Source organism: Chironomus tepperi, unplaced genomic scaffold, assembly GCF_022539635.2.
Source record: "Chironomus tepperi strain 1889 unplaced genomic scaffold, CSIRO-AGI_Ctep_v1 contig_359, whole genome shotgun sequence".
NCBI classification, from domain to species: domain Eukaryota; kingdom Metazoa; phylum Arthropoda; class Insecta; order Diptera; family Chironomidae; genus Chironomus; species Chironomus tepperi.
The window spans coordinates 1,611,202-1,627,346 of record NW_027226481.1 but is presented as its reverse complement, the minus strand read 5'-3'; the positions used below and the strand labels follow the sequence as shown (position 1 = coordinate 1,627,346).

At 31.4% G+C, this 16,145-nt stretch overlaps 1 protein-coding gene across 2 annotated transcripts in view; it reads right to left on the bottom strand.

Annotated features, from left to right (window-relative positions):
- Positions 1-16,145, bottom strand: part of Smg6 (Smg6 nonsense mediated mRNA decay factor) — a 42,752-nt gene that overhangs the window by 5,511 nt on the left and 21,096 nt on the right. For both annotated transcript variants that reach the window (XM_070646071.1, XM_070646072.1), the window contains one exon: positions 336-486. In XM_070646071.1, the coding sequence (XP_070502172.1) occupies positions 336-486 (151 nt within the window). The remainder of the gene's footprint in view (positions 1-335; positions 487-16,145) is intronic.

Below are 16,145 nucleotides of genomic sequence, written 5' to 3'. Positions count from 1 at the left end.
GTACCGAGAATAGAGATCACGAATATGATGATGATACAGCAAATATGTATAACAGACATGGATGCATGGCTAGGCTATTTGTGTCAATATATACATTTATATATATAAAAAAAAAAGTTGCAATAGCAAACAGAAAGAGATTCTACATTGTAAAACATTGTTGTAATCTCCTATCTTGTACGAAGGAGGAGAAACAGCATTATGAGGCCAGAGTAACGACAATGTTTGTCATTATTCATTTTCATTGTGTGCTTAAATTCATGTCGACATGATAATCGTACCTTAAAAAACTTTACACAAAAAAAAAAAGTAATTCTGAAAACTTTTCAACTTACCAACGATAGGAATCATCAACTGGTACAACGGATGCGCATTAGCAATTGCCTTTATCAATTCCAAATCATCAATGAAGCAGTTTGTGTCAGGTATCAAATATCGTGGTCGTACTTCCAACCATACAGCAACAACGCTATTACTTAAAATGTCCTGTAAATGGTAAGGGAGATAATGAAGCGTCATTAGTTTTAATGCTCATAAAAACAGATTTAATATAATTTTTAAGGCGTTAATTTTAGTCAGTCCCTCTCATATAAATTTATTTATGATAAGAATAAATTATAACTCATCGACAATTGGGCAATTATGTGAATGTGACACCCATCTTGTATAAAAAAGTATGCTTAAAGCTACTATTAATAACATTTATCTTAAGTGATCGCAATTAAAATTTGAAATTTTTTAGTGTTTGAATAAATTGATTTAATTTACTTGAACAAGATTTTGAGAAATTGATTTTGTCATGGACAATTATCGGTCATTTGATAATGGTAAATTGATTCTTGCAAGGTATGGAATGTTGTTGGATCTTCAGAAGACTAAATTGATTGTTAATAATCATCAGAACCCAAAATCGACTAAAATATTGCTACAAATTTTATAAGATTCACATCTTGCACACCTCAGCATTCAGTATTCATCAATATTTACCAGAATAGCACAAGTCGGCTGATTGATATAAAATCCGGCAACTGGCCGGCATGACTCTGGTATAAAGCCAGATGTAAACCGAATCCAAATCATTCCAGCCTTTCTATCGATCAAGTGATTTGTTACATTCAGTTTGATTAAGGAAATCAAGAACAAAACTCAATTTCCAACCTTCTTGCGTGTAAAATTGCAGCAACACTCGAAAGTCGACTCTAACTTAGCCCAATTAAGCATGATAATATGAGTCAATTTCACTCAACAGCAACATACATGCATCAAAGACAAAGTCATTGTGCATTTTTATGATTCTCATACAGAATTCATGTCGAAGTCTCCAAGTCAAGCTCTAGCATGTAGGTTAAAGTAATATGAAGATATAATAATAAACTAGATTATAAATATAAATATTGACAGTAAGAAATTCGAATTTCAAAAGTAACATTCAATACTAAAAATCCTATAATTTATGGATCTATATTAACATAGAAGTGACAAAGTAAGAACGTCTTTAGAGATTCTCATTAAAATCAAATAAGCGACACTGGAATGGTATCGGATTTAGAATCAATTAACCTAGTTGTGCTATTAAACTTGGATTGGATGTGTTGAAAAGGACGCAAGAGTCTCTAATATCCCGAACTGGCAGGAGGTTTCAAAGGAAAGAGCTGTTTTTAGGAATTCCCTATGCGCGGAAATGGACACTCGTGCGCCCAAGCCAAGGAAGTAAGTAAATACAATAAAACTTGTGTCGAGTCCTTTAATATTCAGTTATACAATTAAACCTTTAAACAGCTTTAATCATTTCAAGATTATTAATAAGAGAATCAAACAATGAATGTGGAAGTGAGGAAATACCATAGAAACCCATTGCAAAAAACTACACAGCCACAGAATAATTAAAATTAAGTTGAAGTTGAAACTATGGAAATATTTAAACAGAAGAAAATTAAATTGCAGAACTACCAAAAAACTCTCAACAATTTAATTCCATTTGCAGCAATAGAAACTCTATCCACATTCCCAAGCTAGTAACAAATTCACCTTATCATAGCATAATTTTTTAACAAGAACATAAGTTCTTTATTTTATATCAAAATAATTGCGAAATCATGCACTCATACTCATAAGCTCATTGTGGGTACGTTTTATAATCGTGAAATCATTAAGTTTCATTTTCCTACCTCCTCCTTTATTACTTTACTTGCACTCAATTTAATAAGTAAGAAATTGAAGACTATACACTGAGTACCACAAAAATCATTATAATGAAGTAAACGAGATTATATTTTTTTTTGTTGCACGATTTGTGGTCTGCAAATGCACATGATGATAATAAAAATATCTTTCAACATAAATGAATCGACTAACTTTCCTTATTGCCTCCTTGTTATCTTCTTCATAACCATTTTTATTGCTATTTTATGTCTTTGATTTAATGAGCTCGTTAAAGCTGCCAAAAAAAAAAAAATTCGACACATTTATGCATTTGTAGCCGCAAGGATGAAATCGCAATAACTTGTTGCTTAGATTCCATGGCTATTTTATGGCATTTTTCATTCCTATACGCATCATCACTAAAGCCAGTGAAGATTCTCATTAATTCTCATTAAAAATCAAAACATTTGCATTTATATAAAGCTTGTAAATGAATTTTAATGTTCATCAAGATGACTTTTTTTTTTCTCTCCATCCATTCACGCAACAAAGACATGAAAGATTAAAAGTAAATATCTTGGAGCAATGAAATGCAAATATAACTGTCTGCAATTTTTCAATCAGGCTCGATTAGTAAAAAGGAAGATAGAAAGAAAATATTATAAAGTAAAATGGCATTTTATGCATTTAATATTGATATCACTTAACACATAAGTAGAAGATCTAATAAAAATGAATAGAAAAAAAAAATAACCAGCACAATCAGTCAGTCAGTCATTGCCTCATAGGAATTTTAATATCTTATAAGTCTATAAATAGAGTCAAAACCTGAAGAAATTCTTACTTTTCTCCTCTCTTTATATCCATTTACAAAGTTATGCGTGTATGTATAAAAGATAGAACTACTTCAGCAGTTGAGGCATTTAAGATTTGTCATCTCTTGCTGTTAAGTCTAAAAGATATATCTAAAAATACATCTCAAAAGCAATTTGCATAATCGTTCATTATCATCATCATTAAACCTGTCCATTCTATCTCTTTCAGGCTATTCCTTAATCGATTAGTCATTTCATTCAACCTAATAATTTTTATGAGTAATCAAACAAGATCTTTGAGACTTGATTCTTTTATTTTCGTGTTATTTTAATCGTTTGAAGGAGTTGTTTAGTTGTTATGTCCAACACTCAATTATGTTCAGTATTTAGAAGAGTGATATTACAGATTTGAGGACCAGGAAGATGAATTTCTCTGCATGTTAAGATTGTCTGTCCCAAAATGCAGATGGGCAGCTTCCGTACATAGTCAAATGAGAATTAAGAAGTCTGCAACTGATTGTCATCGATAAAACATGACCTAAATAGCACAAATAAGTTAATCGATCAAGAATCTGACCCTAGGCTGACATGAGTGACATGACTGCCAGGCATACATGGTAGTCACGCCTATCTAGTGCAAGAATTATCTTCGATTAACCGACTTGTGCCATTCTGGTAATGAATACTCTGCAAAATCTCTCGTACGTAAAATCAAGAATGGAATGTACATGGACATAATTTGGACATAACTTCTGAATGATCACCTAAATGAATGAAGTGAAAATTTCCCCATCGGACAATCAAAGAAATTAGCATTTTATTAATTTCTAGCATAATGAGTGTGTTGTGTCCGAAAAAAATATGTGAATACAGAGAACAATTCATTTAACATGACATGACATGATATGCTTAAAAACTCTATTTTTTGTGTGTACTAAAAATATAATCAAAATAAATGAGAAAGCACGTAAGAAACAAAACAAAAAAAAATTCCCATTTCGTCACGTCCTCGATTCATTTTAAATTCGCAACTTTTTTTTTCGTGTGTATAAAAAGATAGTTTTTGATTACACATGAGCGTATCATCATGTAGATATATTTTTTTTTAGAATGTAGTGACGCTAATGTATTTTAAAGGAAGTACCAAATCATTAGCCCATTTAGAGTCTTCAAGGTCATCATTCTATTAAATTAATAAATGCGTAAAAAGCGCACGCAAATTAACCTCAATTTGCACTATTGCTTGTTTAGCTTTACTCATACTTATTTTTAAGGGGAATTCTCATGATCATCATCATCAGATTCATCAATAAAACCCGTCATTTATGTGTACGTACAGGCATAGAAATTGAAGACGAGAAGTAGAAGAAAATTATAGTGCAGCAATTTAATTGAAATAGAGATTTGATAGTGAAAATTATAATTATGGATAAAATTAAAAAGGCATCGTCCACTTAGCAGTTAAAATTTACGTCTTATACTCTTTACAACGACCTTGACAATGTTTTGTACAGTTTACTTAAGCGAAATCAATCTTCTTGTCAGAGCATGAATTTTGTGTGTGGTTGATTGAATGCCTGACTCATTTTGACATAATTACTACCTTCCTGTGACCTCAAGATAAGAGATTTGGCAATGAAGTTGCAATTTTGAATTTATGTCATTGGGTTTTTGAGTACGGATATCAAAATTTCTATTAATCTAGATTAAAAACTATAGAATGCGCTCTGTAGTTCCTTCATCCATCACTTTTCCGTACCTTCTCATTCTCATTAGCCGTCCACGCTCTTGGCAACGGTGAAGAAAACTTTTTTTCTACTTCATTTCACATAACATTAATTCCTATGCTGTTACATTAACCATTCCGACGCCTAGAAAGGCTTTAGACTAATCTACAACAATTTACTGAGCAACTAGACAAAAAAAAGAATGCCCAATCGTGAAATTCTTTCACGCCTTGTGACCTAATTTTCAATGCACATCGATAAATAAAAGTGTTGGCATTAATGCATTCGTTCTATTGTTATACACTGGAATTTCTTTCTATTTTTTTTCGCTAAATGAAGCACTTCATTTACAAATGTATGTATAATATATGTGATATAGAGATTAAAATAGTTTGCCACACATAATATCATTCATCATCATCATCATCATCATTATGGTCTAAATTAATTGTAATTCTCACATATTCTGTTTTAGTGAATGAATGCAAGAATTTATGGAAATGCTGTGGTCAATTTGTCTTGATTTTAGTGATTTTTTTAGGGTCAAGCAAGTTATGAAAGTTCATAGGATTTAAAAATCGCAATTAAAGATGAATAATAATCAGAATATTAAACAAACTTGACATTTCTATAGCTTAATACCTCATAATAAGTAAACAAAGTAATCGCATTAGTAAATCATTGTGTATTAATGACTAAAAAATTTCTTCGTTTGTCACTCTTTAAAGTCAGTTTAATTTTTTCATAGAAAGGCTAAATAACCAGGGATTTTCCCCAAGAATCACCGTTATAAGCTCATGCATCAGACTATTCCCATTTCACCTGCTGTTCATTTATGGACATGATCTTTCAAAATATGCTTTTAAGAAGGGAAATTCTATGTTTTGTTGCAGCAGGTCTCATAAGTGAGTTTTAGGGCTAGTGCAAGTACCCGAATAGTACTTATCGATTAATCGATCGAAAATCTAGTCAAAAACAGGCTTGACTTTAACTTCGCGCCGAATCCGGTTTGAATTGACACTATTCAAGAGTCACGTCAGTCTGGGGCCGGTTATTCGGTTAATCGATTAAAAACCCGGTCCCAGACTGACTTGTCACCAAATTTAGTTTAAATCTTGCACCATGCTAAGAACACGTCCACCTGGTTCCGGATTTTGGACCAATTAACCAACTTTGCTGAAGACAATGCCTTAATAGAAATTGCTCAATTCCAGTCAATCCAAGTCAAAAATGCTCCACAAATTCCTCTCCATGCATGATTTCCTACTAAATGTTACTATCACAAGCTTTTGTGTGTCCGATAATTTATTTCTCGCATGTTTATTAGATGATATTTGCTACATCAAATTAATAATTTTATGGCATAAAGCATTTTATTGTACGTGTGTACCTTTTTCTAACCGAAATATGAAATAAAGCTGTGGAATGAGAAGAAATGTGTGCTATTTGTAATCACAATTAGCGATGGTGAAGCAACTCGAGCACATATATATATGGATGTATGTTTTTTTTCTCACTCTTGTCTTCTCGCATTTCAAACAGTAGCAAATGAACAAAAGTGTTCAATTAAAGTGAAAATGAAAATATATATCTCTACGAAAACTGGCTCCAAAATTAAGAACGGCATTTACATGCTAGCTTCTTTTCCTCATTTTTATTATTATACTTTATTTTCTTGTACTACTGGCTGTTGTTTTGTTATTACCAATAGAAAGAGAATTGTTAAAGAAGTGGCAAAAAAATAATTTCTTTTCTCTTTTTTTTCTAGCGTAATTAAATTTTTTTTACGACATCGTCCCCAATATCTTAATGATTTGAGACAGAATAAATGAAGTTTAAAGAGAAGAAAAATTGATAAACTTATTAAATACTTTTTTTGTTTAGTTTGTCAGCAGAAATGAGTAAGACTTAGTTCTTAGAAAGGCTTGGCATTTTATGTGCCATAAAATTAAATCACTTAAAGCCGATAACGCAATTCTGTGTCGTAAATAAGCTTGAAAATGACCTCAAAAATGTTCTGAAATGTACAAAGATTAGTTTGTAAGAAGTTGAAGGGTTAAGAGGATTTTGGCGAAAGCCTCAAAAAAATTCATGGAAGTTCTTTGAATTCTTAAAATATTGTTTTAAATTATTGCTCCTTAAAATTCAATATTTTAAAGATAAACTAACTAATTTAAGCCAATATTCGACAGACGTGTCAAAATTGATTCATCTTTATTGCTCTTCCAATCCTCAGAATTGCCCAGCATAAAACCTTTCTTTAGTCAATCATTTTTTTTCAATATCCAATAAATTTTACTTATGCCAAAATCTCCATACAAATTATATTTTTCAACAAACAGCAGCATTTGCTTAGACTTTTACGCCGGCATCTTACCACAGCCAAAGAGATTAGCAAAACTTTATTTTCCGTACACACAAAAAACGATGAAGAATTTTTATCATATCGTAATTTTTAATTTCGTTACTTTTTTGTCATCATCAAATTAACGGGAACCACTTTTTTTGTTGTTAAGTAATCTTCAGTTATCTCTTTTTAGTAATTATACAATAAGCAATAAGTATTGTTAAAATTGTCGTCAAAATAAATGCGCTAATGATGTTTTTTATGAAAACGAGGCATAAAAAAAGAAGGAAAAAAATTTTTTGCAGATAAAAGAAAAATCCGTTCATTTAAGATGTATTCAAATAAGAATATTAACAGCGAATTTTTACAGTTTGTTCTTTATCGCGACATGGCACGTATGCAAACTAATCAACTTGCTTATGTAAATACGAATCATGATTTATTAAAGACTTTATTGACCATTTTTGGGATGCACGATAATGAATGCATGACCTCATCATGTTTAACATCGTACTTTTCGCACCTGATGTTAGAATGCACACACAAAATGTCAAGTACACAATTATTATTTAATTATTGATTGTGTAAGAGACCTTATTATTGATGGATGTAACTAATTAATTTAATTATTTTCATTGATTCTAACAGTTAAAATACGAGGAAATTAATTGTGTCATGTATGCTTATCATGTGGGAATGTAAATAAGCATGAATGAATTTTATGTCAATATCAAGAACATTTGTTTATCTTTAATGGATGGTAGAAGATTGATTGACTTTAAGTATTACAAGTGCATAGCTGTAAAGTAATTAAGGTTTGAAGTTAGAAGTTGGAATTTAATAATTTCTGTCTAGGGATCATTCATTCAGTTATGACAACATAGTCGGTAGAATGTCTTTAAAGCTCAAAATGGAACAAAGCCTTAAAATTCAATTCGCTCATCTTCAAAGCCTCATTCCAGAACAATAAATTCAATATTTTATCTTTTGCTGTCAATAACAAAAAAGAATCTCCATTAAAAATTAATTAACAGTCATTTAAAGCCCACAACCGTCTCTCATTCATGAATATTTCTCTCCTGTCATACATGACGGAAAATGACACAATTTGTACATATTTATATTCATTCATCGTCATTATGATCTTCTTGAGATACTATTTAATTAGTTAATTAAATGAACATGAAGGAGTTGATTGAGTGAGACAGACAGAAAGTGAAGTATATTTTTTAAAGTGAGAAGAACAGCATAAGATTATAAATTAAAGTCAATTTATTAAAGCTCATTCCAGTGCATGATCAGAATTTTTTTTTTCATACAATATATAAATTAAATTCCATTATAAAAAGTAAGAAAGAGAAAAGATTTAATCACACGTACGCGGAGAGGTGAAGTTCTGTTAGAGTGAATTTACGTTCGGTTAGAGAGTTTGCTACCAAAAGAACTATGACTAGAATTATTGGTGTAGGTACGAAAAGCCGAGTTAAGAAGAAGAAAGAAGGCAAGTCGTCCAATAAATCTGACAAACGACCAGTGTGATGCCTTCTTTTAACACACCCAGTTATTTCTCATGACAGGCAAAAGCAGCAGCAGCAGCAACAGAAGAAGCCAAACATTTAATAGCCGACAACATCAGACATATATACACACTATATTAAATAAAGAAGAAAATATCTCTTTCATTTTAATTCTCCTCACATTACACCTAGTTCCTATGAATGCAAAAAAATATATATTATCGTCGGTTAATCTATTTTTCATATCAACAATCAGCATTAAGCCAGCATACATTCATTCGCACTTTTTTTTTCAACTCCACAGAGACTATTTTAATAATTCTTTCGCACTTCACAAAAAGGGAAGCGAAAGAATGAGGAACGAAATAAACAGTTAAGTTTACGATAAGCGAAATTGAAAAATTAAGAAAGAGAAATTTCTTCATTTCAATATGTTTATTTGCAGCAGAGTTGGAACTTAGGTATAGGGAACAGCATTCTGTATTGAGGAGTCAGAACTTTTATACATAAAGGGAGTAATTAGAGACTTGTCAGTAGATCAATTTGGTGAGTCCGTGGTGGAAGGATATTCTTGTCTATGCTTGTACATGAATAAGCCTTCTCTAAGCAACAGCTATACTAAGCCAACCACATGTCAGTTGTGTAGACAATTACTTTGAGTCGAGTATGTCCAACCATTTTTGCAAATTTGCTACACAATCCTTGGATGGAATCTACATGGGAAACGGCGACCAGAAGCTCCAAAAGCTACTTGACCCAGAACAGTAATGACAAAGAATTTGTCCAAACTAGGTGAAAGAGCCAGCAACAGAGTCAGATGGAGAGCCTTCTGATGTAACCTAAGCTCCACATAGGAACACGGTTGCAGTAAGTAAGTAAGAGTATGCCCAGTTATTATATTAAATAAACTAAATCGACTGCACTACATAGATCCAGCCATAACATATTGAAGACTAGCTTTATAATAATTAAAACAACTCTGACTTTAAGTCACAACTTTTATGCTGCTTTTAACTTGTTTTGTGGTTTTAACACTATCGCTTCAGTCATCCGAGACCACCTTCTGAGTAATTAATTAACATTAAAATCCCCTCCACTTTACGTTCATCATGTAGAACTTTGATGCTTGCCCTCATCATCACGTTGATCTTTCTGGTGACGCTTAAGAGAAATAGCTTTTTTATGATACTCTGCCTGTTCACATTCTTTTAACCAATTCAATTTCATTTCAACTTAAAAACGAAAAAAATAAATCGTAAAATTGTGACAAAAGCCACAAAAGAGAGACGTGCCACACATTACATTGTTCTGATGAGGTGACATGTAAAATTCTCGTCTCGTTGGTGGCTTCTTGTCTTAATCTCTTCTATTCTTTTCCATTTTTAATTAATTCTTTCTCCTTTACTTGCGTTTTAATTACTAATTAACTATTATAGATCTCTTTTTTCACATTAATTCAATGGTAAATAGCTGTTGCCTAGCATGTCATAGTCGTGTTTTTTTTGCTCTATGGGAAATCAATAATTATTAATTCAATACGCGTAGTGATGAAACACACTGTACACACATTTATTATATTGTTATAATAATTTCAATATGTAGAATATGTACATACGTACGTGTGTAGGCAAGAAAAAGAATTGTACAATTATAATCAAATAAATTTATGATTACATCATCAACAGAATCATTATCCTCACTTAATTTATTAATTAATTAACGTTGCTGTTTAACATCTATAACGAAATCTGTTTAAATATATTATTTTTACACGTTTTGTGCAAATTAGGTGTGAACATTTATTCATATTGACTGACGGCTACTATTTGTCGTCTACACAAATTGTCATTAGATCATTCGGATATTATATCCGCAATAAAATCAGAGACTATCAAGTGGAAGTACTCAATTATTTAATTTTATAGCAATTTCTTATCTTTTAATGCATCAAAAATGCGCTCAAATTTAAGTTATTTTTTTATCTTATCCACAACATTATTTCTTATGTGTGAGGATGAGGCAAGTTAACTGCCTACTGATATAAAAACTTCTCGTGCTTTCAATGCATATGCTTATTTATGTGTCGGCATTTCGCACAGGATTTATCATAATTCTTTATATTCCTACGATTTCACTATTGAGATATGCGAAGATGTCGTGCGATTTAATTTACGATTATTGCCGCACATATCTTTATGCATGTACAATACGAACATTGATGATAATATTGGAAGTAATGCAAGTGACTTATGCAATTTTTCTGATTATTACTGCACAAATATCGTTGCATATACATATATTCGTGATGTACAAGGAGTAGCTACACAAAAATTACATTCCACATGTAATATCATCATCATCTATAGACTACGTCGTCGTACGAACAAGTTCGATCTATCTGAGACGATAATGTCAATATTTATGTCTCCATTTTCATAATAAAATTGATTGTTGATTCTTATATTGGATGAAAATTCGTGCCGAGGTAATTTTGAGTCAATTCAAGATTATTCTATTTTTATCGATCGAGAGAAAATTCTATAAGAAGATGCTCATGATCATTTATTAATTCTTTCCCGTAAGTCGTGCACTTTTATTCTATTAAATGCAATTTTTTTCTGCTTTCAATTGATATTTTTTTTTGCTTTGCAGTGCCTTCAATGTAAGTACAAAAAAAATAAAGATACACACAAAAAAATGAGGATTTTTCTCATGCAATGAAAAGAGATCATCGAATGACCTCAAGCAGTTTAGAGATCAAGGCCAATGTCTGGTTGAACAAGTCAAATATTACGGCTCATTGTATGTTCTCTTCCTTCTTGTACAACATCAATAATAACCTTAAGTGCGAAACGCAAAAATGTAAAGTTAACAAAAAAAAAAGCCCAAAAAAACAATCATCAGCATTCCATTCCATTAAACTGTATAATGACGCGAAAAAATTAAGAAATAATTTCCAATCATTCGATTTCCTCATCGCTACCGGCCTCGTATCGCATCACTAGATAAATAAGCAGTGAGAGTTCAACAATCGCCAATATTTTTTCTTTTATTTTCTGCTTTGTATGTTCATTTCATCATCATCAACACAAAAAAATACTTCCTTAATTTTCTAGTACACAAAAAAAAATATAATCTGAAGGTAATAGCAATAACCTATAGTAGTCAATGATGAAGAAAGAACTAGAATTAGTTCAAGTCACAAACAAAAAATAGAAAACTAAGAAGTAAGGAAGTTACGGTAGGAAGTTAACGGAAGATGATCATGTAACTAAGAAGAGGATTTCTCGGTAGTTACTGCTATTTTATTAAGGATGTTGCTAACTGATCCTGTTGGATATTAAAATGATATAACGACATCCTATTATTCAGTCGTAAATTTAACTACATGAAGGTGATTTTATTAGTGAGAATGACAGATTCTCTGTGGATGAACAGTTAGATATAAGATCGGATGTCTAGTGTATCTCTCTCGTAAGGGCGTCGATCATATCCCCAATAAAACATAAGTGATTTCAATTCAATGACTCCGGGCAGTTTAGTCTACGTAGAACAAACCAAACAGCTACCTTTGATCACCCCATTGGACCCTGCATCCAATCAACAATTCACACCCATCAAGACAGAAAAGAACCCATCAAAACCCATTCTTTCCACAAAATCACGATATAAAAAATAAATAGAAAGAGAATGTAAATTGGACAGCAATAGAATTGAGCATCATTAGCATTCGCAACATCAGCAATGTTGAAAAGAACAAAGTTCTTAAACCTTTAACATCCATCTGTTACACATGATTAGAATTTAATTGTTCCGTATTTTAAGTGGCACAACAACAGCCAACATCAACTTAGTTACTGTAAAGAAGAACTACAGAGATGTTTTTTTTTTTCATTCACAAAAAAAGATAGATTTTTTGCAAAAAAAGAATGGAACAAGAAGAGGAACTAACACTAATATTCCATCAATGTCCAATCGCTTGTATCTAGCTGTTCCAATTTCACATTCATTTGGTTTCTAATCATTTCGTGAATATTTTTTTATTTCTTCTATTCTTCATCTTCTTCATTTCGTCGTCGAAACTGTCATTAAGAAAGAATATCATTTTCTATTCTGTGCCTTTATATTTCTTTTAAAAATATTTATCGCTAATGATTGTGCAACTTTTTTTTTCCTCTGGTTGTTTTGTTTACAGTTGTTCTGGTCATTTGGTATGACTCTTTATTTTTTTTCGTACATCTTTTTAAGCTCGTCGTGTGTCCATAAACATATCAAAATGTGAAAAAAAAAATATATGTGTACATGAGTGTATGTTAAAGAATTAACAACGGTTTTAGTTCAGGAATTTTAAGTGACTTTATTTATGGATGAAAGTAGAACCGAATGATGGAAAACATTTATTCATTTCGTAGTGTGAAATTTAAATTAAGTCTAGTTTTGTGATTTTGGGATTAAAAAACTATTTGGGTTGAAATTGATTAAATCTGCTAATTGATTACTAATTGGAAGATCTCTTTGTGAACCTTTCGAATGGGATGAGCTTGATAAATTGGGACTTTAGCTGAACTATTTATGATTTGGCTTACATTGTAGGTTATTTGATAACTGTGTGATCAACAGTGTAAATGTGCTGGATATTAGAAATGGCCAGACGGCAGATCCAGCTTGAGACAAACTCTAAATGCGACAATGGGCCATCGTGTGCCTTCGCCAAGTAATTTCCTTGTAGATCGCGGAATTTGTCTCATTCTAAGAAATTTTCAATCAATTCAAACGCACATGTAGCTAATAGACAGCATCAAGTCATCTTCAGTTGATCCATTACCACAAATTGACATCAAAAATGTTAAGAACCATCTTATGCAACATTGTAGCAGTCCAAACATTCCAATCCCTTCAACTTTGTATCATCACTAATTTAATTCATCACAATTATCATTTTAAAGCAATATTTACTAGACTAACTTGTTAATTGGACGATGATAAGTTTTTGTTCAGTTATTTCAGGGTCAAGAATCTCTAGCAGCACAAAGCATTACCAATTAACTATTTGATTTAAGACACGAAGAATGCTTATTCTCTCATTTCACTTACAAATTTAAGCACAAAAGGAAATTAGCATTTTAAATAAGCGCCATCAAGGCATAGAAATTGTAAAGAATAATTCAACATGTCATCGTGGATTTGTTGATTAATTATTCACACTAAAACACATGTTAAAATGACAAAATAGACGATGAAATAGAAAAGAAATTTCAATCTACTTTCTCACCATTAAACGCCACGTGATTCTATTATGACGATAACATTCCAATTAAGGACTTCATGCATTGCATACGTTTGTAAAAAATAGCAAAGAATAAAGAAGAAATAGAATTAAATGTGTGACCACGCAATTTTCATTGGAATTCTACAATCTCTATTTTACACTCTATACCTATAGGTACTGACTCTTTTTTCCAGAATATTTATCTATCTACAATTTTCTTCTTCTTAAAGTACATTTAAACGCAAACAATATCATTTATTCTCATTATTATTTCAAATCAAATAACTGCAAGAGAGCAGCAACAAACATGATGAAATAAATTACTTTTGACTGTGATTCAAGAGGTAAAAAAAAAAGCAATTGGAAATTATTGTTATTATGTGAATCGCCTTTTGCTTATTGCATCATACCAAACAAGACATATATGAAGAAGTAAAAAAAGAAGATAAAAAGATTAGTGCATGGAATAAGTCAGGAATCTCAAGTATAATTTTTACACATTTTTCTACTTGCATAATTGATTTCTCTGCTTCTTCTTTCACTCCCATGTCTCGTAATATTATTATTCTGATAATCTATAACTAGACTTAGATATGTATATATAGTGTATGAATTGAAACGTGCAGTGAGGGAGATGAAAAGTAAGTAATGTAGGATGATAGTGATCATCAAAACGCAGGCTTGATTCTTTATGAGCTGACCCTTCAGCTGCGAGTTGCACGACACTTGTTTTAATGTTTACTTGACTATATAGAAGCATTCATAAGATTCAACTGACCCACCAAAATAGTACGGTCTTGAGTTCAACTTGTATGTTTATTTGCTTTAATCAACAACTTAACATAACTAGCCAAGCAAAGAGAACACATTCTTTTTTGCTTTCAATAAATTCACCAGAAACGACAGCATTATCCACAAAAGAAAAAATCTTTTCTTTAACTTTTATTTCAAAAGTCTTTAAGGCATAAAAATTGTAAAATGCATAAACAGAGAAGAAAGAACAGAAAAGATATTCTTAACAAACAATGACAACAACAAGATTACGATTTATCTACATCGAGTGTTCTCTCTCTCTCTCACTCTTTACTCACATCTTTTCTGACAATTGAACATCGTTGTTGTAAGTCCAATTTCTTTAACTTATTTAGTACACACTCGTGCATATGATTACACTCTGTGGATGCCAATTGTAGAAAAGTTAGAAATGAAAATTGTGGCATTTCCTCTACAGGTATGCATTGTAAATTATTTACTATATAGCGTAATTTACATGAGTTACAGATAGTGGGATAGAATCTTAATCTCACATCAAACATCATAAATCCCTGATCCAGTTAACGCCTTTAATAACACAATTCATATGCATATATAGAACAATATCGTTAACATAATCTATCATGCATATCTGACTTCCCTTCTTGATTCATGTGGTCTCCTGATATTTATTCTATGAATAAATCATGGCATTATCATGGAATATTATCTTAATGGACTTAATTAAATTATCCTATTATGAGACATTTGATAAGAAGTTGCTTTATGGAGCATCAATATTGGTATGTGGATGTTTGACAGGCATACGACTGGTTGAAATCAGAAATGAATTTGGGACATTGCCGGATTATAGATTAACAACCCTGCACTCTCTCATATGCAACATGCATTCCCCAAACGAAAAATCCTGTCAACACAAGACCTACTTTAGATTGACTTCAATTCCTTCTTTTTCCTGACCGGCATTTTTGTGTATCACAAAAGAAAAATACTGCAAGGAATTTTTGAGAATGATTTATATTTACTCAGCACGAAAATGTGCAATTCACAGTTATTCTATTCCAGACATGTCATTTGGCATTCCAAAATATATAAAATAATCTTCAGTCTAATTAATTATTTGGATTGCTGAAGGAATTAATTTAATGTATTTAAATGAATTAAATTCCAGTATGTAAACTACGTGATTTTTGTCATTTGGAATTCTATCAATCGACATTGACAAAGAATTCACATGAAATAAAATCAGTGCGATATTCGTAATTCAAATCATGAAAATAATTTTAACACATCCAGTAAACATGAGAACATACCACAACTTTTTTTGTTGAAATTTTAATCATGATCAGCTGTTGAAAAGTGTAAATACGATAAATGACATAATGAGGCGCGAATTCAATTACATTTAACTTATCACAAAATGAAGCGTGTGTCTAATAATTACATGCATACATAACTCAAATATCCCGTTAGTTCGGCTTTCCTTTGACCATCCAGATAATGTGTTGATGATGAAATATATTGGATGAATAAGCGAAAATAAGAGACAACGAC